This window comes from Petromyzon marinus, chromosome 17 (genome assembly GCF_048934315.1).
Source record: "Petromyzon marinus isolate PM22_M1 ecotype Great Lakes invasive population chromosome 17, UKy_Petmar_22M1.pri1.0, whole genome shotgun sequence".
Taxonomy (NCBI): domain Eukaryota; kingdom Metazoa; phylum Chordata; class Hyperoartia; order Petromyzontiformes; family Petromyzontidae; genus Petromyzon; species Petromyzon marinus.
In genome coordinates this window covers 12,441,218-12,467,981 of record NC_133683.1, presented here as the reverse complement: position 1 = coordinate 12,467,981, position 26,764 = coordinate 12,441,218, and the positions used below count along the sequence as shown (strand labels likewise).

Below are 26,764 nucleotides of genomic sequence, written 5' to 3'. Positions count from 1 at the left end.
CACAGCTCATCGGATTTCCTCCGGCATCAATAAATATTCTGATTCCGTACGGCCAACACCGCACTCGAGACCGCGGTGTGGCCTGCACCGCGCCCGACCACCTCCCTTTGCCTACCCAGCGGCGATGATTACACGCCGCAACACGTGCTCATTTAGGGCTGAGTTGCCTTAGGGGAGGCCCAGAACCAGTTGAGATGATATTCGTCACTGGCGTTGGTGGCCATGAGCGGGAACCGAACCCGGGTCGCCGGGTTCGTAGCGCAGCACGCTAACCATAGCACTACCGCTCCCCACAAATGTGGACGTGGATATGTGCACACAAACACACGGACAACAGAGACATTCAAATATGTACACAGACACGACCAGATGTGTATACATACATACATACATGCAAATACAAACAAACGTGCACACACACACTCACACATACGCACACAAACACCGCAATGATGTCACCGTGGTGTCTATGCAAGGCTTGCTGCAAAGCGACACTGCGTGGAGCTCCAAAAGCCAAATTATAGGAGGTCACATGACATACCTAAGCATTATGCGTGGTAAAGTCTTGCCATCAAAAGGCAACAGGACCAAGTCCAGGTAACACGTGTAGCGCCATTGAATGAGTCACTGTAGCGCGTGCCGCTGGGAGATTGGTAGACAATGGAGTTAGGGGTAGCAGCGCGTTCTACCACTTGGACATGTGGGCAAGGCACGGAGCCCTCTGGGGGATCCAGAGGGGTGCGGGGCCGAGGGCGGAGCCTCGCCACGCTGGGCAGGATAAAAGGACGAGCTCCGACTGACAGTCGAGGCTGCTGCGATCTGTGATGGAACTCGTCGTGATCTTCGCCCTCTTCAAGCTGTGGGTCTGGCAGCATGTTGGCTGTCCCGACCCGGTGTGTGGTTACCCCCTAAGGCTGTGAAGGCCGGAATAAAAGAGAGCGAGAGAGTGCCTCCTACTAGTGTCTGTGAATGAGCACACTGCACATGTGTGGAGGCTCATTCACTGCACATCACAGGAGAGGCCCCGGTGCTCTGGGTTAAGTTGGGGGCTCAGCAACCAAAATAACAATGGAGCCATTTTCTTTTTCGAATTCGGTCAACTAAAAACCAATATTTCAAGAGCCGCGATGCACGTGGTGAATAAGCAGACGGCGGTCCTCGATAAAATAACGACAGGAAAAAGTCCTTAAAAGAGGCGCACGCGGCTCCGAAGCCGCAGGTTGCCGACCCCCCTGGGTTAAGCGGCGAGGAGCTGCCGCGTGGATACACCCCGGTAGTCATGTCCGCAGCTCTTACTCTCCGCCGTAACAATTATAATTGTGATAATGTAAACTTGCAACGCACCGCCGCGGCGGCACAGCCTACGCTCGCCCTCTAAGGGGGAGAACGACCCCGAGGGGCAGGGGACCACAGACGAGCGGGAAGGGGCAGCAGCAGCCACGCGAGGAGCCGGCGACACCAACTGTTCCCCATGCTCTGCAGTCCTCTATATATGAGGACATTTGTCAGCAATTCAATGGGCGCGCATGCATGTGGGAAGGAAACCGGAGCGCCCGGAAAAAAAAAACTCATGCGTGCGAGGGGGCATCGTGCCGTGTTGTAAGTTTGAAACTCAACCATCGGTATGATCCACACTTTACCTGTAAGGTCAACAACCAGTGTGCGAAATCTTGGGACCACATTACAAGTAGAAATTTGTTTAAATATGACTCGAAAGGCCAACCAGTGAAAACTAGAGTATGGACATTTAAAAAAAAGTATTTTAAAGGCTCACATCAACAACACGTCAGCAATGTGAACTTACATCATCCTTGGCTTGGAACAGGAATTCATTTCCATCCTCGAGCCTGCGAGTGACAAAATAACGCGTGCATTCGTTACTTCGCCAGCCGTGTGCGTGTTTCACCATCCTTCCTCGGTCTCTCGTTGCCCATTGAACCACGTGATCGTAGATACTCGTGTGGTGCTCGTGTGCACAATGCGAGCCCTGGACATTGTCAGGAAATCCCACGTTTCTATGGCAGGCAACCCAGTTAACACTTTGTGGACGGTAGGTGGCAGAGAGGAATACAAGTGATGAGGAATTTCTACGAATTTAAATTTACCTCAATAATTGCTGTACAAAAAGTTTCTCGTGTACCACTGTCCAGTATCATTTGCGCAGACTGGTTCACGGCTGTCAGCCAAAGTGTAACATTAGCATGCAACTATAGCGGCTTTAGGTGAGCCATCGAACAAAAACGGTCAACCGCATCGCGGGCTTTCAGATGCGCTTCTGCGGCACATTAGGAAGCCACTGGAACTCTGCACTTTAAAAAGAATATATTGGAATTTTAGTTTTTTTAGAACTGCTTTTTGTGTTTAGTTTGTTACCCTACCCCCGCACCTCCAATTAGCATGGTTGGCTGCGTGCGGTGTTAAAGAGGTTCAACATCTTCTTGGTTCTTTCGGTAAAGTCACGTAGAATGCGAATGAAACAATGAAACAAAATAAGACGATTAAATTCTCACGACGTTTTGGCCACAACACAAGTAGCCTTCTTCAGGTGAAGGAACAGAACTGTCGGGACGACAGCGCTTCAACTGAACTGTCGGGACGACAGTTCTGTTCCTTCACTTGAAGAAGGCTACTTGTGTTGTGGCCGAAACGTCGTGAGAATTTTATTGTCTTATTTTGTTTTATTGTGTTATTCTCATTCTACGTGACTTTACCGAAAGAACCAAGAAGATGAATCCTTGCAGTCACGAAAGCTTTAAATCGAGGTTCAACATCTTATCTTAATGTAATTCATATCGCGCCTTACAGAGAATTATATACACACATATAACTAAATAAACCCTAAATAATCAATGCTTGAGGTGGCCAGGCAGCTCGAAGGGGGTCGGAGCCAGCACTACCGAGATCCTGGGTTCGAAGCCGGCTTTTTGTTGCCGCCCGCGATTAAACCGAGTTGTAAACCGAGTCAATGGCTTCAGCCCGGTCACCAACAATTTGCACGCGCGAAACAAAAAAATAATAACATTCAATCCTCTTCGTCGGTGGCAGACGTTAAAGATCGCCAGACGTCATTCGAACAGGGTAAGCCAAGTGCGTGCCGGGCGTCGTGGCGAGCCAGGAAGCCGCCTCGTGGCCAGCTGGCCTCGACATTGGCATCTAGCTGCTGAGCGTATTGCTGCTGCCATCATGTGCAAGAACAGAATGGCCGAAGCTGTAACTTGCTGACCCACCCCTTACTGGAAAAACTGGGAAAAAGAGCTTGGTTGCTCATCGGATTTCCCCCCGTCTACATTTAAAAACATTCTCAGTCTGACGGTTTGTCAAAATAAAAAAGGAAAATGACACCGCAATTGGGGTTACACACGGCAGCAGCGGCAGCAGCGACATCGACCCCGACAGTGAAACTGCCGCAGACCGTGCCTGCGAGACACGGCAGCGCCGTCCGACGTGACGACGGTGGCCCCCCGCGCCGTGGGAACGACGGCGCGGACGCCCGAGCGCGCTCGATCGTCGTGCGTGTGTCCAGGTTACCGGGCCCGTGGGCCCGAGGGCCCGGAAGCCGTGGCGGCGCTCACCGCAGCTTGAAGACATGCTTGCGCTTCTTGTAGTCGGACGCCACCTCGCACGAGGAGCCCGACAGAGGCAGGGGGATCTCGCTGTGGAACGTGACCCCCGTGCTGGCGCTCTTGGGGTCCTTGTAAAAAGCCATGTGACCGGTGCTCAGCACGCAGTACACGTTGTTCCATGACCTGCGGGACAGGGTCAGGGGCGCCGCGGTGGCGAGATGTTTTCTCCCTCGCCTGATATGCAGGAGGTCGTGGGTTCGATCCCGACCCTGACGATGCCTGCTGTGTATTTGGAGTTTGCACACTCTACCCGTGGTGATCGCGTGGATTATTTGGAGTTTGCCCTCCACGTTTATAACAGATTCGTTTAGATTATTGGACAACCACTATGAATTCCCACGTGCGATGATGCTGACGATGATATAAGCCACTTCGATGATGAGCTATCATCAAGTGTGGCCAGGTAGCCTCTGAAAAAGAGCTAATAGTTCAGTGAGCTTTACCTGGTAAATATTACAAATCAAAAGTTAGGGTTAGGATGACCTTCGTGTCTCATCCAGACACTGGATTCAAATTAATTAAGTCAGTTTCAACTAGATGCCGGTATTAGTTGTCTTTAAGGTAACATGAAAACCCGTGAGAGACGGGGCACCGCTGGAAGGCTACCGCCTCCCCGCATCAGAAACGTCAGCAGACCGATATGTACATCTCCATCATGAACGGAAAATTAAAGACACAAGCCACAGGAGTGTGCTTGGGGCCATGCAACCAAAACTATGGACCACTGTAGTAAACCACTGTAGTAAACCACTGTAGTAAACCACTGTAGTAAACCACTGTAGTAAACCACTGTAGTAAACCACTGTAGTCTACGCTCATCCAATGGAGGAGGAACACTGCATGAACTCTCTCGCCAGACGTCATTCGAGTAGAGAAATCGAAGCGTGTGCAGGCATCACGACTAGCCACAAAGCCCTTTCGTGGCTAGCAGACCTCGACATTGACATTTAAACAAAACTAAACTATCATTAGACCTCCTTTGCCAGTACCAAAATATAATAATAGGGTTTTCCCCTTTTTTCTGGCAACAAAACTGAAACCTTTTTACAAGGATTCATGTCTGCATTAACCACAATACCTGCAGTCAAAATGCAAACAAAAAACATACTCTGATAATATATGCATTGTCCTTGAAACTGATCGGTCCACACCAAGGGACGTGCATTTTGAATGCAGGTATTGTGGTTAATGCAGACATGAATACTTGTAAAAAGGTTTCAGTTTTGTTGCCAGAAAAAAGGGGAAAAACCCTATTATTAAAACTAAACTAATTTTACCAGGTAAGGCCCACTGAGCTATGTAGCTCTTTTTCATAAGCAACCTGGCCACAAATGATAGCTCAACGCAGTGGCCTATCACGTGAAAATATATCGCAGCCAAATACTCCAAACGCATGCATTACCATCATGCGCAAGGATAGAATAGAAGCCAGAGACGCGGAGATGGGAGTTGGTGGATCATGCAGAAGTGGAAAAAATCTAATTATTAGCTGCCTTGAAGTGTCTCACTCATGCCACTGACTGGTGGAAGGACTTTCACTGGAGGAAGCTCTCGTGATGTTTTTGGCCTTTGAAGACGTGGGAGCCACAGGTGAACTGGCTTTCCACGAACCGTGGGGTAAGCGTTCATACTCTGGGTGGCCAGAGGCGGAGGGGGATTTAAGATACCGGCACCGTCGTTTCAACTTCCACGCCGGGAGATAGAACCGGCGACCCCAAGGATTGCAAGTTCAGTGGGCTCAACATTACATCATGGCAACATCCCCTTTACAATAATAATAGCAACAGTGGAATTTATTTCACTTTACGCATCGCCTGCCCACGGATAGTTCCTATTAACGTTGAAAATAAAAAAGGTCCCTTGTTTGGTCTACATAGATTGTTGGGGCCAGTGCTTTTAAGGGGCGTCACGGTGGGTGGCGAGATGTTAACTTCCTCGACTGGTATGCAGGAGGTCGTGGTTTCGATTCCGACCCTGACACCTGTATATTTGGAGTTTGGGTGTCTCTCTCTCCCGTGGTCACGTGGATTTTTCTCTGGGTCCTCCAATTTTTCCCCCCACATTTAGAAACATGCAATTAGAGAATTTGGCTGCTGTAAAATACCACATGGTAAGCCACTTCGTTGATATATCATTTGTGACCAGGTCACTTCTGAAAAAGAGCTATACAGCTCAAGACGGCCTTACCTGGTAAAATATAAAAAAATAGTGTAGTTTAGATTTAAGGCGAGCATGGCACATGAGGGAGTGATGTGGCCAGCACCACGCCTGGCCACCTTTGGTCTACACACCATAGAACGTACTGATTTAAGGCTGAGTCAACCGAGCGGAGGCCCAGGACCGGTCCAGATATTTGTCACTGATGGGAATCAACACTCTTGGTCGCTGGGTTTGTAGCGCAGTGCGCTAACCACTACGCCGCCACTCCCCCAAAAGAACGCTCTCATACACGCATGCGTGCCCATGAGCATGCACGCACGCCAACAGGCACACGCACACACACACACACAAGACAAACACCCCCGCATAGCCTCAAGAGTGCTGTTAGCAAGCGCCTAAGAAGGCTATCATGGCACACGACGGGGTTCGTGGCCAGCGCCACACCCGGCCGCCTTTGTGGAAATGTTTACACAGAGGAGCAGCTACTCACTTGAGGCTGAGTCGACATCAGGAAGGACCAGCACCGGTTCAGATAACCCGGGCCGCCGTAATTGCTGCACAAGGCGCTAACCGCTACACCACCACTTCCCATAACAAAGACAAAGATCCCCCGTATAGCCTGTAACAGACTGCTAGGGCAAGTGCTGTTAGCGAGCACCTATGAAGGCCAGAACGGCACACGAGGGGGTGGGTGGCCAGCACCACGCCCGACCGCCTTTGTCTCCCCAGTGGCGATGTTTACACACCGCACCAGGTACTCATTTGAGGCTGAGTCGACCTAGGGGAGGCCCAGGACCGGTTCAGATAATCGTCACTGGTGTTGGCCGTGAGCAGGAATCGAACTCGGGTCGCCGGGTTCATAGCGCAGCGCGCTAACCGCTACACTACCGCTCCCCACACAAAACAAAGATCCCCCATATAGCCTTAACAGACTGTAGGGGCAAGTGCTGTTAGCGAGCACCTATGAAGGCCGGAACAGTACACGAGGGGGTGGGTGGCCAGCACCACGCCCGACCGCCTTTGTCTCCCTAGTGGCAATGTTTACACACTGCACCAGGTACTCATTTGAGGCTGAGTCGACCTAGGGGAGGCCCGGGACCGGTTCAGATAATCGTCACTGGTGTTGGCCGTGAGCGGGAATCGAACCCGGGTCGCCAGGCTCATAGCGCAGCGTAGCGCTAACCGCTACACTACCGCGCCCCACACACACACAGACACACACACACACAGACACACACACACACAGACACACGCGCGCGCAACGCCCGCACCTGCTGTTGGCCTTCTTGTTGCTCGCCTCCCACTCGTGCTTACGGTGCAGGAAGCCCTCCGTGGGCAGCATGAGCACCTCGCTGGGCTTGGCCGGGAGGCTCGCCGAGGTGTGCGGCGCCAGCGGCGGCGACGCGAGGCCCCTCCTCTCCCCCTCGGGCGATGGCGGGGGGCTCTCCCTCGCCCGCCGCGCCCGGCCTTCGGAGCCGTTGGCCAGCCCGTCCGCACCCTCCGCGGCCGCCTGGGCCCGACACGGGGAAGCGCGGGCGGGCAGGGAGGGGGGGGTGTGTTACTGAGGCGGCGTGGCTTGCGACGTCATTCTCGCGGCCGGAAAGGATTTTTCCACCGAACGTGCGTGTGCATGCGTGTACGCTGAACTCGAGCCGTACGTAGCCACGCGTGGCAATCGGCATTCACCACCGCTGGTGTTTGCTACCGAGTTTCAGGCAAGCTCCCATCATAGGCTCGCGGTAGGCGAGATGTTAACCACATCGCCTGGTATGCAGGCGGTCCTGGGTTACATGCAGACCCTGACGCCTGTTGTACATTTGGAAATCGTGTGTCTCTCTCCTCCGATTTCTTTCCTCCGCATTTAGAAACATTCGTTCGGAGTATGTGGCTGCTATACATTTCTGCGTGATAAGCCACTTTGCTGAGCCGTCGATTGTGGCCATCCCACGACTGAAAAATATATATATAGCTCAGTGGGCCTTAGCTGGTAAAATAAAAAAAAACATTGCTTAGTTGATATTCTTTGGTTCTTTCGGTAAAGTCACGTAGGTAGAAAAATAAAATAAAACTAAAAATAATACATCGCGACGTTTCGATCGCAACACAAGCGGTCGTCCTCAGCTGGTTCAGCAGCTCCACTGCTAGATAAAAAAAAATATTATTATTGTTTTTCCGCTTGTGTTGTGATTGAAATGTCGTGATATATGATTTTTTATTTCTACCTACGTGACTTTACCGAAATAACCAAAGAGTATGGATTCCTGCAGTCACGAAAGCTTCAAATCAAGATTGTTTAGTTTAATTTGGATGTCCCCATGACAGACGGACAGATGGGACAGCTATTGCAAGAACGCTGCCAGGCTTCGTTGGGAAGCGTTGTTCACGTGATCGTGAAATAAGTAAATAATCTATACTCTTTGGTTCTTTCGGTAAAGTCACGTAGGTATAAAAGTAAAATAAAATCAATGAAATCACGACGTTTCGGGCGCAACACAAGCGTCCGTCCTCAGGTGTGACAACCACAGCAAAAAACAATTGCTGAAGTGGGCAAGAGGGCTGCTTGTATCAAGAGGCTATATTGGTAATTGAGGGAGGGAGAGGGCGGAGCCAGGGAGGAGAGATAGAGAGGGTGGGAGTGTGGGGTAGGGTGAATGGAGCCCACGACGACGACGCCGGGGCTGGGCAGCGAGTGGGGCTGGGAGTAGGAGAAGGAGAGCCAGGATCGAACCGCTTGCTGCGCCTACGATCGGCGCCGCCTCGTGAACAAGAAAACGATATGATCACAGAAAATGTCCGTGAGGGTGTTGGACGCGCACGGCAGGGTTATTGTGTTTTTTTGGGGGGGCCGTGACCAACCGCCACGAAGCTCTCACCTTTGCCGCCGACTCGACTTCGGCCGCCGCGACTCCGTTTTGCACGGCATGCGCATCTCCAGCCTCTCTGTGTTTTTGATGGGAAAAAAAAACGAATGAACAATGTAATTAATCGAAATCCAGAATCAGGGCGTTCAGAATACTTACTTGTATTTATACTGGAGGAATCCGATGAACTTTAAAGCTCTTATTCGCAGTTTCCCAGTCTTTCAGAGATGTCCAATCCACGGCCTTGCGAGTGAATACAAATCCAAACAACGGACACCATCGTACCGCACGCGACGATGTCGTTTCGACGCGTGCGGCACGTCCGTGTTGTGCCCTCGTGTTTTCCCACGCATTGATTAATCAACTGCTGTCAACACGACGCGATGAGTTACGCGCGAGCGCTTTCCGTCAGGCGCGTCGACAAAGCAGCGCGCGGTGGGCATGGCTGCCCGGCGGGCCAGCTTTCAACCGCGCCGATTTTGTCGACTGACGCAGGGTTTCCGGCTCTTCTGGTCCGCCGATTAATGGGCGAGCAAACGGCGTGACCCGCAGACACAGAGAGACAGTAACAGACAAGACAGTCACAGGCATTCGGTCCAAGCTGGAATAACCGCGATGAGCTAATGAAGCTCTGTTTTACAGAGCTTAAGGCTATATCATGGGGACCTTTGGTGTGTTGTGGTTGTATTGTGGTCGTGTGTGTATTGTAGTGTGGTTGGACGTGTGTTGTGGTTGTGGTCGTGTGCGTGTGTGTTGTGGTGTGTTATAGTTGTGCGTGTGTTGTGGTTGTGTTTTGGTCGTGTGTGTGTTGTGGTGTGTTGTGGTTGAGCCTGTATTGTGGTGTGTTGTGGTTGTGCCTGTGTGCGTGTGTCGTGGTTGTGGCTTGTCGTGCGTACAGCGTACATCTCTAATCTGGCGCTCTGGAGGGTGGGGTTCATGGTTCATGCAGAGGTCATCACCCACCTACGAGATGGCCTTATGTGGCAGCACAGGAAGTAGGTTCTTTGCCAACATATGCAGATTTTTGGGCGTTTTAGCCTCATGTGCGTGTGTGTATGTTTTTTTTTTCCACCACATCAGCTCCCTTTCATAATTCAAAAGAACATAATAATAAATGGGTAAAAAATCGCAGTGGGACGGGGGGGGGGGGAGGGTGGAGGGATGGTGCATTGGTTCGCGCACTGCGCTATGAACACGGCCACCTGAGTTGGATTGCCGTGCTTGGGTAAATTCGTTTCGAGTGATATCTGAATAGGGTCTGGGTTCCGCCCATCACCGGTAGAGACTGACAAGCGTGACGTATGGCCAAACATGACCCCATGACCGATACAGAGTGGGGGAGGCCTTCATCCAGCAGTAGAATAATAATGATGCAATATTAATAATTTAAGCGTGTAAACGCGCACAGTATGATGTTCTTCTTCTGCTTACCTGGTCTGGAATTCCTCGCTGGGTTGAGGAGGTGAGAGTCTCTTCCTCTCCAGGTCATCCTCCTCCTCCTGCCGACGACGCAACTCCAGCAGCTCCAGCTGAAGAGGGGACAGAAGAGAGACAGGGTCCCCGAGTAAGCACTCTGCAGGAATGTAATCACTGTGGATGGCATCCTCCGTTTCTACGTGATCCACCAACCCCACTGGCATGTTGCCAGATTGCAAGCCTTCAGCATCAATCGGAGAAAAAAAATGGCGGTGCATCGATTTGTCCATTAAAGTTGATTCTCATGCTCACGCCAGACGCATCGAACCGTGAGAGTATGTATGTGTTGCGTGTGAGCAGCGAGACCGCGCAATTGCGCGCTATTCCACTTAATTGCGCAGGATTGCGCGCAATTGTGTGGGATTTGCACGAGACTTAATGGGATTAGCATGGGATTTCACAAGATTGCGCGGGACTGCACGGGATTTCTCGGGATTGCTCAGGATTGCACGAGATTGCACGGGATTGCACGACATTGCACGGAATTTGCGCGGGATTGCGCACGAGATTGTGAGCGTTCGCGCAAGCTTGAGCGCGCGATCGCGCACCCACCGTCGTGAGCTTCTGCAGCGCCCCGAAGCGCTCGTCCCAAGTGAGCGCCGACTTGTCGAAGGCCTCGTGCCGCTTGATGAGCTTCTCCACGTCGTCCACGCTGAGGCCAATCTCGCGGCTCGACAGGTACGGCTCCTGGCTCAGCAGCCACGCCTCAGCCACAGACGCGTCGCGGGCAAACTGGTGCACCTCCAGGACTGGCGTGGCCCGCGACGGGACGCGCGTTCAACAGCGACAGCGAAGACAACAATGGAAATAACGTGGCATTAATAAAAAAAAGAATAACGTGGCGACAAGTCCGATTTGCAGCACGCGCAGAATGCACGCGGCAAGTCGCCAACTGTGAGCCGGAGGCACGAAGGCATGTTTAAAAAACGAGCCGCTTTTACCCCGGTTTACATCGGTGAATGCGTTCCTGAAAAGGTGCGAGGATGAATATATCCGGAACGATGTCAAATCTGAGCGATTCACGGGGTAGTCAGGTGGTGGAGGCGAAGGCTGAGAGGCGACGGACAACGAGAAAAGGACGGACGACGTTGCCGTCAGCGACGTGAGCGTGGGGTTGAGGCTACGCACGTCGAGTGGCGGCGCTAATGATGAAGTGACGACGTACTTGTGAAACGATGTAAAAAAGGGGGAGACGCGAATCGGGGTATCACTGCATTTGTTTGTATCATCGTGAAGTCGCAACATAAGGTCAAGACAAATCCTTCACAATCACCATCAGCAGCTGTGATCTACCCACTGCTGGGTGAAGACCTCCCTCCACACCGCCCCAAGCCGTTGCCATCTCTCACGGGAGGGCAATGCAAACGTTCCATTTGGCTTCCGCACGCGCATGACCTGAATCCACTTCCTGCAGGCGGCCACTTCCTCGTTGGTTGTGACCACTGGTGTCGACCGTGACTCGCACACCGTGCCCAGTAACGAAGCCCACTCACTTTCCCTCGTGCTATTGGTCGCGTCCACGTTTAGCGCCGCGTGTTCCCCTTCATGCCTCTCACTGTATATCCAAGAGTATTGAGCGGCCACGGTGGCTAGGAGATGTAAACTACCTCGCCTGGTATGCAGGAGACCGCGGGTTCGATCCCGACCCCCGGCGCCTGGGTATTTGGAGTCAGTGTGTTCTCTCTCCCCGTGGTCACGTGGGATTTTTCTCGGGGGTCCTTCAGTTTTTTCACTCCAGATTCAGAATCTACGTCACGCGTTCAGAGTATTTGGCCGCTATAAATTTCCACAAGACGAAAAGCAACTTCGTTGGGCTATCATTTGTGGCCAGGTCGTTTCTGAAAAAAAGCTACATAGCTCAGTGGGCCTTACCTGGTAAAAAGGAAAAAATAAAAAAAAATTGTACTGGCAGACGTGAAAAGCAGTGGCACCGACTTTGGGTTACTGACACAAGCCACGAAGAACTCAACAAGGACATAAATAATCCGACGTGACACGTCTCCTTCACACATCCGTCTCTCCACGTCAAATATATAACCATCCATCAGCCGCACGGCCACATCATAGAGGGAGGAGAGAGGGAGTCCTTTGGCCCAGCGGTCCACAACCTTTTTGGCACCAGGGACCAGATTCGTGGAAGACAATTTTTTCACGGACCCCGGGGGAGGGGGGTGGGGGTTCATCATTGGGCCTTTCCCCCTTTTCAAAGAAGCTCTCCAGCGAAATTTAGTTTTTTTAACTCATTTTGGCTACTAGGGGTTAGAGCTTGTGGGCTTACCACACACCGTGACCGAGACTGAGTGCGCAGTGCGGGAAAGAGGCGCGGACGGAAGTGGTAAATAATAAAACAATGGGCGGGCCACGTGCGGACTCACCGCTCTCACTTCCTGCTGTGCGGCCTGGTTCATAACAGGCCACGGGCCGGTACCGGTCCGCGGCCCGGGGGTTGGGGACCCCTGGTCTAGCCTCTTAGATCGACAGTTTACCAGAATTGATGCAAGCAAGCCGGACTCGAAACAGGTTCAGAGTTGGCTCGTCTTGAGTCGATGCTGTTGAATTAATGCACTCCCGGCTGATGGGTCATGTAAGAAATGTCAAGTGAGGATCATAACCGGAGCGCCGAGGTGAGATCGCGACCAACGCGGCGAGCACTTACTGAGCTTCAGCCACTCCCATCGCTCCTCCCACTTGTCAATCATCTCCTTCCTCTTCTCCGTCAGCTCGATCAGTTTATCATTGATCTGGATTCACCCAAGGAAGGGTCGGGGGTGGCACGCATTTCACCCTAGTCAATTGAAGTGCGTTCCATCATGTAGAAAAGTTAATTTGAGAGACAACCACGCCCGGCCACCGTTGTCTTGGCATCGCACCAGGTACTCATTTGAAGCCGAGTCAACACTGGTGTTGGCTGTGAGTGAGAATCGAACTGGGGTCGCCGGGTTCATAGAGCAGCGCACTAACAGCTGCAAAGATTAAAAAAAAAACCATGAGCACACAGACACTCATCATCGCTGGCTTAACGAGCACCGGCCCTGGGTGTGCGGACGAAGCATCTAGCGCCGGAACAGACGCCTCCAGTCGGGACGGAGCAGCAGTCCCACCGATGGGACGGGGGGGGGGGCGGCGCCGGCTCACAAGGGGGTGGCAGAGGGTGGGAAGTGGGGGGTGGGGGTGGGAGGTGGGTAGTGGGGGTGGGAGGTGGGGGTGGGGATGGGAGGTGGGGGTGGGAGTGGGAGGTGGGGGTGGGAGTGGGAGGTGGGGGTGGGAGGTGGGAGTGGGAAGTGGGAAGTGGGTAGTGGGGGTGGGAGGTGGGGGTAGGGGGTGGGAGGTGGGAGGTGGGGGTAGGGGGTGGGGGTAGGGGGTTCACCTCTGCGGAAGCGAAGTGCTGGCGCTGCAGCAGAGCCTGGCCCAGCTCGACGCAGGCGGCGAAGCTGTCGTTGCGAGTGTCGATCTCGGCCTTGATGCCCTGGTGGCTGTTCATGAGCAGCTCCACGGACGACACATCCCTGGGAAGGACGATGGGCACGGCCACCGCCACCAACGCCACCGGTCACCCATCGCCGTCTCCGTAAATCAGCGTTGTAATTTTCATCGTCGTCGGCGTCATCGTCGCCATCGTCGCCATCGTCGTCGCTATTATCGTTGTCGTATTTGTTATCGGAGGTCACGGGGTTGAACCGGCACCGCCAAGATGCTGGGTTCAAGTCCGGGTATCAGCCGCTTGTGATTAAACCGGATTCTCTAGTATCCGTGAGATGATGGTCTTGGGTCGGACATCAATGACTTAACGGGGAAAAAAAAGTTGGTTTTGCGCATAATTTGGGTAGATTTCAGCTCTGCGATTTTAAATTATCGGATGGAATGTTTATCTCTACAGCAGGGCTGGTAAGAAAGTGCTGCCCCCCAAGCATGGATAAAAGGCCACTTCTAGAGATTTCACGAGTAGTTCTGTATCATCTGCTTCCGCAGGCCATTCTCTAATGCGGGGTGATGCGCCTCCTCTTTGAAAGTTCCAAGTAGATTCTTTGTCGCAATTGCACAATCAGGATAAGGATACAAAAGCAGGATACAATTGAGGAAAGAGACAAAAAAATATCTTACAAAATGTAAGACTTGCTATACAGGCCTGTCCAATTGCGAGCCTCCAGCAAAGTTTAAAAAGGTTGGAATGTAAACTATTAACAATATTAATTTCACTTGGCAGATTTACAGACCGTGAAGGGACACCGCTTAATTCTGGGTCAGAGTGGCCTCTTGATGCGACTCAAATTGGTGAGACTCAAATTGAATTGGACCTGAGCGATTGAGCACAACCGTGAAAACCCACGACTCACACGATGGAACAATAGCAAACACGCAAACGCGACTGACACTCTCCACAACAAAGTTCCGCACGCTCACACACACACGCGTACGCACGCACGCACGCACAGACACACACGCTCACTTGCTCACACACACGTACGCACGCACACACAACAACCACTGCCATTCACCACTAAGTGGTGGTTGTTGCGGTGGTGAAGTCGCTACGGCGCTTGTACAACAAAGACAAAGATCCCCCCCCCCTCGTATAGCCTTAACAGACTTTTAGGGCAGGTGCTGTTAGCGAGCACCGATGAAGGCCGTCACGGGACACGAAGAGGGTGGGTGGCCAGCGCCACCACACACGCAAACGCTCGCTCACACACACACACACACGCACCCGCGCGCACACACACGCGCACGTGCCCGCCCGCCGCACTGACCGGGGGCTCTCCTGCGCGTCGATCTGTCGCCGCACGCCCTCCATCCAGAGCAGGAGGTCGCGCACCATGCGGAAGAAGCGCAGCTTGTCCGACGTGTCCACGAGGCGCACGCGCCGCTCGCCGCACGCGTCCAGCAGCGCCCGCCACGCCTCCGCCACCTCGCGCTCGCGCCGCGCGATGTCCTCCGCCTTCTCGCCCGCGTACGCCGTCTGCAGCCGCGCCGCGTCCTCCTCGATCTGCTTCACCTGCTCGAGCGCCGAGCCCGGGAAGCGAGCGACGGGGCGGGGGGCCAAGGGGGAACGGAGGGGAGGGTGGTGGGTGTGGCGGGGTTAGGAGGATGGAGGTCGTAAGCGGGGTTGGCAGACGGACGGGCCGTGGAGGGTCACAGGCGCGAAGATGGAAGAATGTCTCCGATTGAGCGCGTACAATGTCAGAGACGAGCAGCCGGCACCACTGCTCTCCTGCGTTGGGAATCGACTGTCAGCCACCCGTGAGCAAATCTGGGTCTCAAACGTAACGTGTGGATGGTCTCAAGTTGAAGTCAGCCTGCTAGACCCAAATAGTTCAGCCCAGGGGTCCCCAACCCCTCAGGCCGCGGACCGGTACCGGTCCGTGGGTTAGGAGGATGGAGGTACCGGTCCGTGGCCTGTTAAGAACCGGGCCGCACAGCAGGAGGTGAGAGCGGTGAGTCCGTGCGTGGCCCGCCCCATTATTTTATTATTTACCACTTCCATCCGCGCCTCTTTCCCGCACTGCGCACTTGTCTCAGTCACAGTGTTGGTAAGCCCACAAGCTCTAACCCCTAGTAGCCAACATGAGTTAAAAAACAAACGTCGCTGGAGAGCTTCTTTGAAAAGGGGGAAAGACCCAAAGATGAACCCCCCCCCCCCCAGGTCCGTGAAAAAAAATTGTCTTCCACGAAACCGGTCCCTGGTCCAGCCCACGGCATCACACGCCTTGATGGACTGTCGGGGCAAGTGCTGTTAGTGGGTAGCACCTATGGGAGCTCGCTACCAACCCCCTCGGAACACGACGGGAGTGGGTGAGTGGCCAGCACCACGCCCGGCCGCCTTTGTCTCCCAATTGCTGATGTTCACACACCGCACCAGGTTACTCATTTGAGGCTGACCCGACCTCAGGGAGGCCCGGGACCGGTTCAGATAATCGTCACTGGGTGTTGGCCGTGAGCGGGAATCGAACTCGGGCTGCCGGATTCGCAGCGCAGCGCAGCGCTAACCGCTACACCACCGCCCCCCTTCACACACGCGCGCGCACCCACACACACACGCACGTGCACGCGCGCACCTGCGAGCCGAGCGTCTGTATGTCGTGCTCGAAGGCGGCGTGCATGCGTTGGAGGCTCTCCACCAAGTGCTGGTCGCGGCCCAGGTCGTCCGACAGCTGCTGGTGCTTCTCGGTGACGCGACCGAGCACCTCGCGCGCCTGCTGCAGGAACCGGTGCAGCTCGAACGACGCCGCCAGCACCTGCGGCGGAGGACGATGGGCGGCCGTGGGGAGGGGGGCGGGGGAGAGACAGAGGACAGGTAAGGCCCAATGAGCTGCAGGGCCCTCTTTCAGCAGCGACGTGGCCACAAATGATAGCGCAACAAAGTGACGCTACCGCCGTGTGGACATTTATAGCAGCAAAGTACAGTAAAACCTTGGATTGCGAGTAGCTTGGTCTGCGAGTGTTTTGCAAGACGAGCAAAAATTTTTATGTAAATATTAATTTGATAAACGAGTGAGGTCTTGCAATAAGAGTAGCAAGTATATACGCTTTGTCTGCCGAGCGTCACGTGATCACAACTGATATACGAGTGCTTTGGATTACAAACACGTTTCTGGAACGAATTATGCTCCCAATCCAAGGTTTTACTGTACTCGTATTTTTAAATGTGTGTGGGGGGGGGGGGAACCGTCGTGTACCGGCCCATTTATATTGCTGCAAAAGGAGTTAAACGATGATTTTCTCGGTTAATCTCAGTCCTTTAGCAATCTATTTGCAGAAATATAAACACCCACCATTTATAACTCCTGAAACTATTTTTATTTTACCAGGTAAGGCTCACTGAACTACGTAGTTCTTTTTCAGAAGCGACCTGGCCACAAATGATAGCCCAACGAAGTGGCTTATCACGTGGGGAATTTATAACAGCTAAATACCCTAAGCGCATGTTTCTAAATGTGGAGGGAAAAATCGGAGAACCCGGAAAAAAATTCCACGCAACCACGGTGAGAGAGAGAGAGACGCGCAAACTCCATATATACAACAAGCGTCAGGGTTGGAATTGAACCCACGACCTCCTGTATAACAGGCGAGGTAGTCAACATCTCGCCACCGCGGTGCTCTTGCAAGTGCACGGTAGCACGGGGAGTGGGGGAGGGAGCAAGGATGTGTGTGGGCGTTTGTTGTTATACCGTTGCTTAGGACAGGCACCAAGAGCCCAGATTACCAAGCGTCCAGTCACAAACGGTACTACGCCAAAAGTTTGTGGCTTTATTGAACTGAGCGAGGTTACATAAGCACTTTTGAAAAGAGGAGATGGGAGCGAATTCCAAAGTGGAGCAGTCAGAAGAAAGAAGCGGACAGAGAAGGGTCGTGACCTGCAGTGTGATGTGTGGGTGAGTGAGTGGATGGGTGAGTGGGTGAGAGGGTGAGTAGTTGGGTGAGTGAGTGCCTGAGGGAGTAGGTGAGGAAATTAGTGAATTGTTCAGTGTGTGAGTGAGTTAGGGGGCGTGTTGTTGTGATCTGCAGTGGTTGAATACAGTGTGATGGATGGGACGAAACCGTCAGTGTCTCGTAGCCCGAGTACTCAACAAGATTGGAGGGAAATCAACGAGCGAACTTCAAATTAAAACAGCCGTGGTAGGTAGCAATTCAAGAGTGATTGGGAGGCGACTGACCACCGACAATGGGTGACCAGACGGAGTGAATTAATCCATCATGGCTCAATTAATCGTCCTCACTGCCCTACCATGGCACATCGTACCTGCGTGCGAGTGTCGATGAGCTCCAGGAGGTCGGCCCACGCCTCGTTGAGGCCGTCCTTCCAATCGGCGATGGAGGCGGCGTCGGGGTGGCCGCTGTCGATCATCTCGTCCACCATCTCGTTGGCGGCCTGCACGCGCTCCTGGCCGATGAGCACCGTGTCGCGCGCGAACACGCGGAAGCGGTCCTGCAGCATCTGTCCCGGGCGGGGAAACGCGCGCGGGCACACACGCAACGAAAAATTATTTTCAGCAGGTGAGGCCCACCGAGCTGTACAGCTCTTGTTCAGAAGCGACTTGGCTATCACAAATGAGAGCCCAACGGAGTGGCTTGTCGCGTGGAGATTTACGGCGGCCAAATACTCCGAAGGCGTGACGTTGATTCTAAATGCGGAGGGAGACACCGGAGGACCCGGAGAAAAATCCACGCGACCACAGGGAGAGGAGCATGCAAATTCCAAATAAAAAGAAAGATGAAGACAGGCCGGACGGTGGAGGTTACGCTGCTGCACGTGGCCTGCAATCCAGCACTGCGGAGGCAGCAAGGGTTGGTGCATCATTGTGCAAATGTTGTGAAACTCCCTTCTACCCGTGGGCGTCCAGGAGGCATCGTGTACCCTGGCTCGCCAGGAGAAGGCGGTACAGCGACTGGACTAATCTGTACGGGAATTAAGTGTTGCCCCCCTCACGCGCATGTATTTTCATCCGGGTGCTCTGGGTTAGTGTGGGTGAGCGTGCTTTTGGGAGTGGTGGCGCAGCGGTCAGCGTGCTGCGCCACAAACCCAGCGAATCGAGTTCGATTCCCGCTCTCGGCTAACAGCAGTGGCGATTATCCAGATTAGTCCTGGGCATACCCGAGGTCGCCTCAGCTTCAAATGAGTACCAGGTGCAGTGTTTAGACTTCACCACTTGGGGGATAAAGGCGGCCGGGTGTGGTGCTGGTCACCCATCCCCTCGTGTAACCGTGCATGCCTTCATTGGTGCTTGCCAACAGCACTTGCCCCAACAGTCTGTTCAGGCTATACGGGGCAGATCTTTGTCTTTGAGTGCTGACCGCCCACCCCCTCGTGTGCCGTTTCCGGCCGTCATGGGTGCTCGCTAACAGCACTTGCCGCAAAAGTCCGTTCAATCTATACGGGCGATGTCTCTGCCTTCGCGTGTGTGCGCTCGCGTGAACGCGCTGCGATAGCGGAGCGGCGGGCGAGCCTCACCGTCACGTGGTCGTAGTCCTGGCCGAGCTCGTGCGAGCCGGCCACCACCTCGCGCTCGGCGATCCACTGCTCCAGGTCGTCCACCTCGCGGTTGAGCACGAACAGCTTCTGCCACTCCTCCAGGCGGCCGCGCCGCTCCTCCGCCAGGTCCTTGAGGCCCGCGTACAGCCGGTCCACTTGCGACTGTCGAAGGCCGATCCGTTCGCTGGCCGCGCCGACGCCGGAGGGGGGGGGCGGGGGGGGGGGGCGACGGGAAGGTCGCGTCGTCAAAGGGCGCGTCGGTTATTCGAGCGGAGAAAAATCAATTGCCTCACCGGATCCCGTGTGCAATTGCGTGTGTGTGTGTGTGCATGCATAAATGGGGAGCGGTGGTGTCACGGCCCCGAGTGTGATTCCCGCTCTCGGCCAACACCATTGAGGAATACCTTAACCGGTCCTGGGCCTAACAGCACTTGCCCCGACAATTAAATCACGACGTTTCAGAGGCAACACAAGCTTCCGTCTTCAGGTGGAACAGTGTCAAGTGCACAGTTCCGAGACGTCTCTGCACTGTGCACTTGACACAGATATTATGCTGTGACTGTTCCACCTGAAGACGGAAGCTTGTGTTGCCTCCGAAACGTCGTGATTTAATTGTTCTATTTTATTTATTTTACCTGCGTGACGTTACCGGAAAAAACAAAAAGTATGAAGCCTTAACAGTTCACACTTTAGTAACTACGGTTCCCAGTCAGGACAGCTGTCAGACTGCCTGACTGAGATGGTGAAGACTGCAGCAGCAGCAGCACGATGGGAATCCCACTCCACACGACAGCCCCAGGTCCCTTCCCAGGGCCCCTCTTTTACTGTCAGCGTGGCCTGGCTCCACCCCCGGCCACGCCCCCCTTCTGGAACCTACTAGCGGGTTCCCGATATGCCCCTTCCGTGACCCTTCCCCTACATCCCTCTCTGGTCTATCACGTGACCTGCTGTCAGTCAAGGCTGCTGTAGCTGCAGATCCCCTTCCCTGCCAGCAACCAGCGCTATTCTGATAAGTCACCAAATCGAAATCACTACACATGCTAATCGGAGGTGCAGGGGAAGGACAACAAACTAAACACATAAATCAGTTTTTTTCAATCTAGATTTGAAAGTGCGTTGCTCCAGTGGCTTCCGAATATCGTTCCAGAGGGCCGCAGAAGCACATCTGAAAGCGGGCGATGCAGCAATGGCGAGCCAAAAGCCGCTACACTGCTGCAAGGATTACCGGAATTTGCGTGACTGTTTAATCTCCTTGAGGGGAAGTGTTTATCGATTGCGTTACCCATAATGCAATGCTCCGTGAGATTGTGAAACGAGTTGTCGACACCGTCTCGGTGGGCGGCCTGCCAGGCGTGTGCCCCCCCCCCACCCCCCAACTCCTACCTCTCGGGGTGCCCGTCGGAGATGAGTCTCCGCGAGATCTCCGACAGCTGGTGCACGTTCTCTGCATAGTTCTCCACGGCCTGCTCCAGGTTCTGGTGCTTCTTGATCATGGCCACGGCGCTCTGCTCGTCCTGCTCTCTCACACGAGGCACCGCGCGGACGACGGCCCTGGCGCGTGAGCCATCTCCTAGCCAGAGGCATCGGGAAGACACCCTCTCTCGGGTGCCCTCAACATTGCTCACCCGCACGTTACGGTGGCAAGATGTTAAAACTAAACTGATGACGCCGAGATGGAGGAGACTCACCTACTTACGAACATTCGACTTACAAACTTTCAGAGATACGAACAAACTTGTTCATATGTCTAAGTCTGCAGAACATGAAGAACTAGTGGCATCTACATCTACAGGAGATTATACAACTTAGTGTCCATGCCATACAACATGTTTGGAATCGACAGGAGTAAAGTTTGACTTACGAACAAATCGACTTACAAACAGACCTCTGGAACCTAACCCGTTCGTAAATAGAGGAGACCCTGTAGCTCTTTCTCAGAAGCGACCTGGCCACAAATGATAGCTCAACGAAGTGACTTATCAAGTCGAAATTCATAGCAGTTAAATACCATAAACACACAAAGGATATAAACACATGCGCGTGAATATCCATCGTGTCAATCTGCTGGATGAGGGACTCCCCTTGCCACGCAGGCTGAGGATCCTAAACCACACTTACATACTTTACAGAACCAAATTAGCTGAAAAATACAATGTTACCATTTAGCGTGGGATTTTTGTGATTGGAAGGCATGTAAACAAGGCATTTGCCCCCTCCTCCTCATAATTGATGAAATGCTACGATTCGTGTTTGCGATTCAAATGAAAAATATATATTTTTAACGTTGCATTGTGGTGAATGTGGTAGTGTCTGCAAGTGGCGGGGATCACGTGAAGCATCTGTAAAATGACAGGTTCTCCCACACGCGCTCTGATACGTGAACATAACAATGCATTTAAATTATTCAACCGTTGCATTATCGCATGGATCGTCAACAGTACCTGGGCTGATACACTCAACTCGTTAGTATCATTCATTGGCCGATAACACCTCTATATAGAGAGGACCGCAGAGCTTGGGGAATTGTTGGCACCGACTCCTCAGCGCGTGGCTGCCTTCCCGCTTGTCCGCGGTTCCTCCTCGCTCTTCCGAGTCGTTCTCTCTCTACGAATGCTGCGAGTGGCGGTGCATTACAAGCTAAGATTATCACGATCACGATTGTTATGGCGGAGAGTAAGAGTTGTGGATATGACAATGTCTGTCTTTCCACAACTACCGGAGTGTATCTCGTCACCATTTAACCCGCAGCACCTGGGTCTCTCCTGTGATGTGCAGCCAATGAGCTTTTGGCACTCCTCACATGTTACCTGGACCTGTCCTGTTGCCTTTTGATGGCGAGACTTAACTACCCATAATGCTTAGGTATGTCATGTGACCTCCTATAATTGGGCTTTTGGAACTCTACAAAGTGTCGCTTTGCAGCAAACCTGGCACAGCCACTGCAGTGACATCACTACAGTGTTTGTGAAGCTATTATTATTATTAACTCGCTCCACCCCGATACAGCTGCTTTAATCTCACCAAGCAGGCGGACATCAGGATTGGAACAGAGGCTCTTGACGGCACCACTGACACGGCCATTGTTATCCGGCCCCTATAAGTTGCCCCAACTCAATGAAACATTTGACCTTGGGGGTTAAAAAAAAAAACCTGCCAAATCTCTCTTCCCGTCCTCACCTTGGCCTTCTCGTCGCCCATCATGTACAGCTCCTGCTCGCTCATCCACGCCTCCGCCTCGGCCGCGTCGAAGTAGTACTGCTGCGCCTGCAGGGCCTCCTGCAGGCGGCCCTGCCGCCGCTCGGCCTCCGTCGCCAGCCTGGCCCAGAGGTCGCGCAGCGTGCCGATGCGCGCGCGCACCTCGGCCGCGTCAGGCCCGCCGTCCGCGGCCAGCCGCTCCCCGCGCTCGCACACGTCGTGCACCCACGGCTCGTGGCCCTGCATCTCCTTCTGCAGGGTCTGGCGCGCACCGACAGCGGCGATGGGGGGGAGATACCCGCGGTCAGGTATGCCGCTGCGATGTCCCCACCCCCCCCCCCGCCGACCCATCGAGGAGATACCTGTCAGAGGATCTGACGCGGCAGCGAGCTGGCGTCCCCTTGTCCTGTAGGCACTGGACGGAACTTAGCTGCGTTAGTTTAATTTGTTGTCCTTCCCCGCACCTCCGATTAGCGCGGTTGGCTACGTACGGTGCGAAAGAGGTTCAACATACATACAAGCAGAGCTATGTATGTCGAACTTCTTCAAGATACATACATACATACGGTGCGAAAGAGGTTCATCATACATGCAGATTTATGCACGTACAGTGAATTTATTTCGCAACGTACGTAGCCAATCGGAGGTGCAATGCCCCAAGAGAGGGGGCGGCTCCTCTCCTCCGCAGGTGGGGGATGAAGGAGTCACGCGATTGTGAGCGTGCGAGCCATCGCGGAGAGCTCACAATAGGGGCAGGAACCAGGCCTAGGCCATCACGCCACTACGAACGTGAATGCAAACACAAGCGGGGGGGGGGGGGGGGGGGATATCGTGGGTTCCATTTACGCACGTGAACTGTGACCTCAACAATTCGTCTTGACCTGGTACAGTCCGGTGGGCTAGGTGAACAGTCAATATGTCGCCTTTGTCTTCTCCGCCCCCCCCCCCACCCGAGCTTTATCTCGATCGCGTTATCGGCATCGCGTCTTCACGAGACGGAAAGTCCATCGCGAACGGTGCATCCCCCTTCATGTTAGAGAACGGCCCACGGAAGTGGATATCACAGAGCTACCTTTGAAATCCCTTCAAGTGATGCTCTGATCCAGCCAATAGAGGGCAGCACTTTCCCACCTACTCTGCACATGAAAGTACCGTCCGTCGCATGCCAAAGCAATTTTTACTTTTTCCGAGCTGGAATTGAGCCAAGTGGAAGTGCAGAATAAAATAAATTGTCATGGAGTCATTGGTGACCAGGCTGAGACCATCAACTAACTGCACTTGAGAACCTAGTTTAATCACGGGCCTGGATTCAAACCCAGGACTTCATCACTGCCAGCTTAGCGCTCTGAACCTCTTGACGCACCTGTGCCACTTCAAGCGGGCCCTGATTCCAAACCTCCCCATCGTGTAAGGGAGGATGCTGGGTGTGCGCTATCGATGTCACGCTTTACCTGGTTTTTCTTCATGAGCAGCTGCACGGTCTGGAGGTTGTGCCCGTGGTCGGTCGACGACGCCAGGGGCATGTGATCATCTATCCAGAGCTGCGACGGGGCGAGGGCGAAAGACGAAGGGGGGAAACGTTGCGATGAAAAACCTTCGCCAAAACAACGCCCGCGCTAGGCCCACGTACTTGTGGTGAACATGCATACAAACAAACATGCTCTGATAATACACGTGTTGCCTTTGAAACGGATTGGCCTGCACCAGAGACAGGCTTCTTTATGGCCTAGTGTCACCAGTGTCAGGCCAGAGAACGGCTAAAGGCGAACAGTACAAGGACAATGCACAATCAAATCATTTATAGCTCGGGGTGAGCAGCTACATCATGGGACCTCCTTGCCGGCATCAAAGTATGAAAAATAGTAATAGGTGTGTACCCTTTCTAGCAATACAACAGGAGTTGTTAAGATGTCCGAACACCAATTGGACACCCTTTGCAAGGCATCCAAATCTGCATGAGCCACGCGGACTGGAAGTCGCTAGAAGGGAGGATTGCTGGCAGTGGAAACCACCGAAGGTGGTGAGAGCCACAGGTTGGGAACGCGCGTAAGCGGACGTCCACCCTCGCGGGTGGGGAACTGAAATCGGCTCGCGTGCAGCGGCGGCGAGGAGGGCTGTCGCGCCGCGCGGCTGCGAGAGACGGTCGGGGGGGGGATGATTAGGACTCTTCAGCACTGTACGGTCGTCATTGGCGACGCGGGAGCGTTGGGCACCGTTGCTTCACCTCTGCATAGTCTAGCATGCGTGCATCCATTTTGCTGGAACAGATGTGTCCACCACCTCGCCTGGCAATCTAACAATGTATTTTTAAGGGGAGACCTTCATAAAGCAGTGGATAGATCATGGCTGACGATGATGATGATGATATCGATGATCGAAAAGCACATACAGTCTGTTCTCCTATAAAGCGGTAGCTGCGTTCCTGAAGAGCATCGCGTTTTGGAAAAATGGCGTTATAATAAATAATATATTATATAGGGTAAAGCACAGTCCGCGATAACACGTGAGATGGGTACGCAGGCTGAACAAAGAGGGAGGGCGTGTGGGTAGCGTCTAAAAGCATCCAGCAGCATCCCGCTTTGTGTGAAGCTTCGCCGAGGCAGCCGTACAACTGCCCAATCCCACTTGCGCGACGTGGTTCCGTTCACTCGATCGCGTTACATCCAATCCGCGTCCACGTTATATATATTAAAAAAAAAATGCATCCCCTAACACATTCGTCACTTCCCATATCAAATTCGCGTTCTGAAAACATTTCATTTCGAACAATGCACCCACTCACAATCTCGTCCTCCAGGTCGCGGTTGAACTGGTGGACCTCCTTCGATGCGAGCAGCTTGCCCTTCCTCTGCTGCAGGGGCTGCATGACCTGGTGGAGCCGCACCACCACCACGCGCTCCAGGCCGTCCGCTTCGTCGGGGCTCTGGCCCTCCTGGCGCAGCGCCGACGCCTGCGTCTGCAGCTCCTCCACCTCGCGCTTGCGCACCTCCATCTGGTTCTCGATCATCTGCCGCGGAGGACGGGAAACAACGCGCACCCCACCGCACGCGGTCAGATCGAGCTTCGCGGTTTCTCCCCCCGCGCCAAAGCCGACCCGGCTCGGGTCTTCTTCCTCCGTTCCCCAGTCATCGAGCCAAGGTCACACCCCTCGCAAATGAGACTCGTCCGGGTGGGTCTCTTGAGTTCTCACCCTTAGGTTGAATAAAGTGCGCCCGGTTGTTTGGGCATACTTCACCATTCTGGTCAGTGCGGGTTTGGAAAGAAAGGAAAAAGAAGTGCGGAGTGGTCTAGCATCATCGGGTTCAAATATCACTGGACGCTGATGTTCGTGCCCGTGGCCAGGAATGGACCCCGGGTTGCCGGTCTCTCACGCACTGGCCTCCCCGGTTTGCTGGCTGTGCAATATTCCTTAAGGACCCTGCTGTACTCGCTCCGTGAAAACATTGACGTTTCTGTTTTGTTGTTGCTACTCCTGATGTGCTCACGCAGCGCCACGGAAAATTACTCGAAGGAGGAGTGAAAGCTTCACCGCTATCCCCGCGCACGCCCGGCGGGACGCCGTGGACGGGGGCCTGCCGCAGCCGCGTGAAGTCAACCAAGTCAGCCGAGTTTAGCGACGTTGAAGTACGTGTTTGAAAAAAGCACGTTTTTATTTCATCGACTTGGGGTCCCATTGTCGGCACCCCAAGAATTAGGAGACCCCCGAGGTAAAACGGACTGGTTCTCAAGAGCAACAAATGTTGCCCCGGAAATGTCTATAGGCCAACGGAATGAAAAGTCACTTTAATATTTTTGCTGCGGTGAAACGGACTGGATGCCGAGCGTAAACATGTATCGGCTGAGGAACTAACTTCGAAAAAAGAACATTGCATATCCATTACGGAATGGACTCTTTGGAGACCATCATCAGCTCACCCACTAGGCTTGTTGTCCTTCCCCAGCACCTCCGATTAGCAGAGTTGGCTACGTACGGTGCGAGAGAAGTTCAACGTACATACAGCTTCACAATCCTGGATTCCGAACCAAAGCCTCGGCCGACGAGGGTGAGAGGCGGGGGGCCACCTTACCGAGTCCCTAGCCCCCACCTCGCCCCCACGGGCCCACCCACCGCGACGCCCGCATCCACCTGGTGCTTCTTGAGCAGGATGTTGACGCCGGTGAGGTCCTTCCCGTACTCGTCCGACTGCGTGTGCGACTCGAGCTCCCCGATCCACTTGTCGAGGTCGGCGCAGCTCTGCGTGAACAGCTCCGCCTTGTTGGCGTCGAAGAGGCGCTGCGCCTTGGCCTGCGTGGTGGACTCGAGCTCTCGCCACAGCCGCTGCAGCTCTGCGAGCTCCCGCCGCACGACGGGCTCCGTCTCAGGCTTCTCCGTCATCAGCGCTTCGCCGTCCTGCCGCGCGGGGGAAACGAAGGGCGGGGAGAGAGCGGATCCGGGATTGGTGATAGCGATCCAACGCCACGCGCAGCCGGCTTTGTCTCCC

The 26,764-nt window shown here is 53.8% G+C and overlaps 1 protein-coding gene across 5 annotated transcripts in view; it reads right to left on the bottom strand.

Moving 5' to 3' along the window:
- Window positions 1–26,764, bottom strand: part of LOC116943326 (spectrin beta chain, non-erythrocytic 1-like) — a 153,101-nt gene that overhangs the window by 5,588 nt on the left and 120,749 nt on the right. For all 5 annotated transcript variants that reach the window (XM_076067632.1, XM_032956117.2, XM_076067631.1 and 2 more), the window contains 17 exons: window positions 26,410–26,673; window positions 25,066–25,290; window positions 23,735–23,824; window positions 22,266–22,544; window positions 20,472–20,602; window positions 19,068–19,272; window positions 17,859–18,053; window positions 16,174–16,353; window positions 14,869–15,113; window positions 13,488–13,626; window positions 12,777–12,861; window positions 10,673–10,869; window positions 10,076–10,173; window positions 8,657–8,723; window positions 7,055–7,293; window positions 3,573–3,746; window positions 1,805–1,847 (listed from right to left, as the gene is read on the bottom strand). In XM_076067632.1, coding sequence (XP_075923747.1) covers window positions 1,805–1,847; window positions 3,573–3,746; window positions 7,055–7,293; window positions 8,657–8,723; window positions 10,076–10,173; window positions 10,673–10,869; window positions 12,777–12,861; window positions 13,488–13,626; window positions 14,869–15,113; window positions 16,174–16,353; window positions 17,859–18,053; window positions 19,068–19,272; window positions 20,472–20,602; window positions 22,266–22,544; window positions 23,735–23,824; window positions 25,066–25,290; window positions 26,410–26,673 — 2,856 coding nt within the window. The remainder of the gene's footprint in view (window positions 1–1,804; window positions 1,848–3,572; window positions 3,747–7,054; window positions 7,294–8,656; window positions 8,724–10,075; window positions 10,174–10,672; window positions 10,870–12,776; window positions 12,862–13,487; window positions 13,627–14,868; window positions 15,114–16,173; window positions 16,354–17,858; window positions 18,054–19,067; window positions 19,273–20,471; window positions 20,603–22,265; window positions 22,545–23,734; window positions 23,825–25,065; window positions 25,291–26,409; window positions 26,674–26,764) is intronic.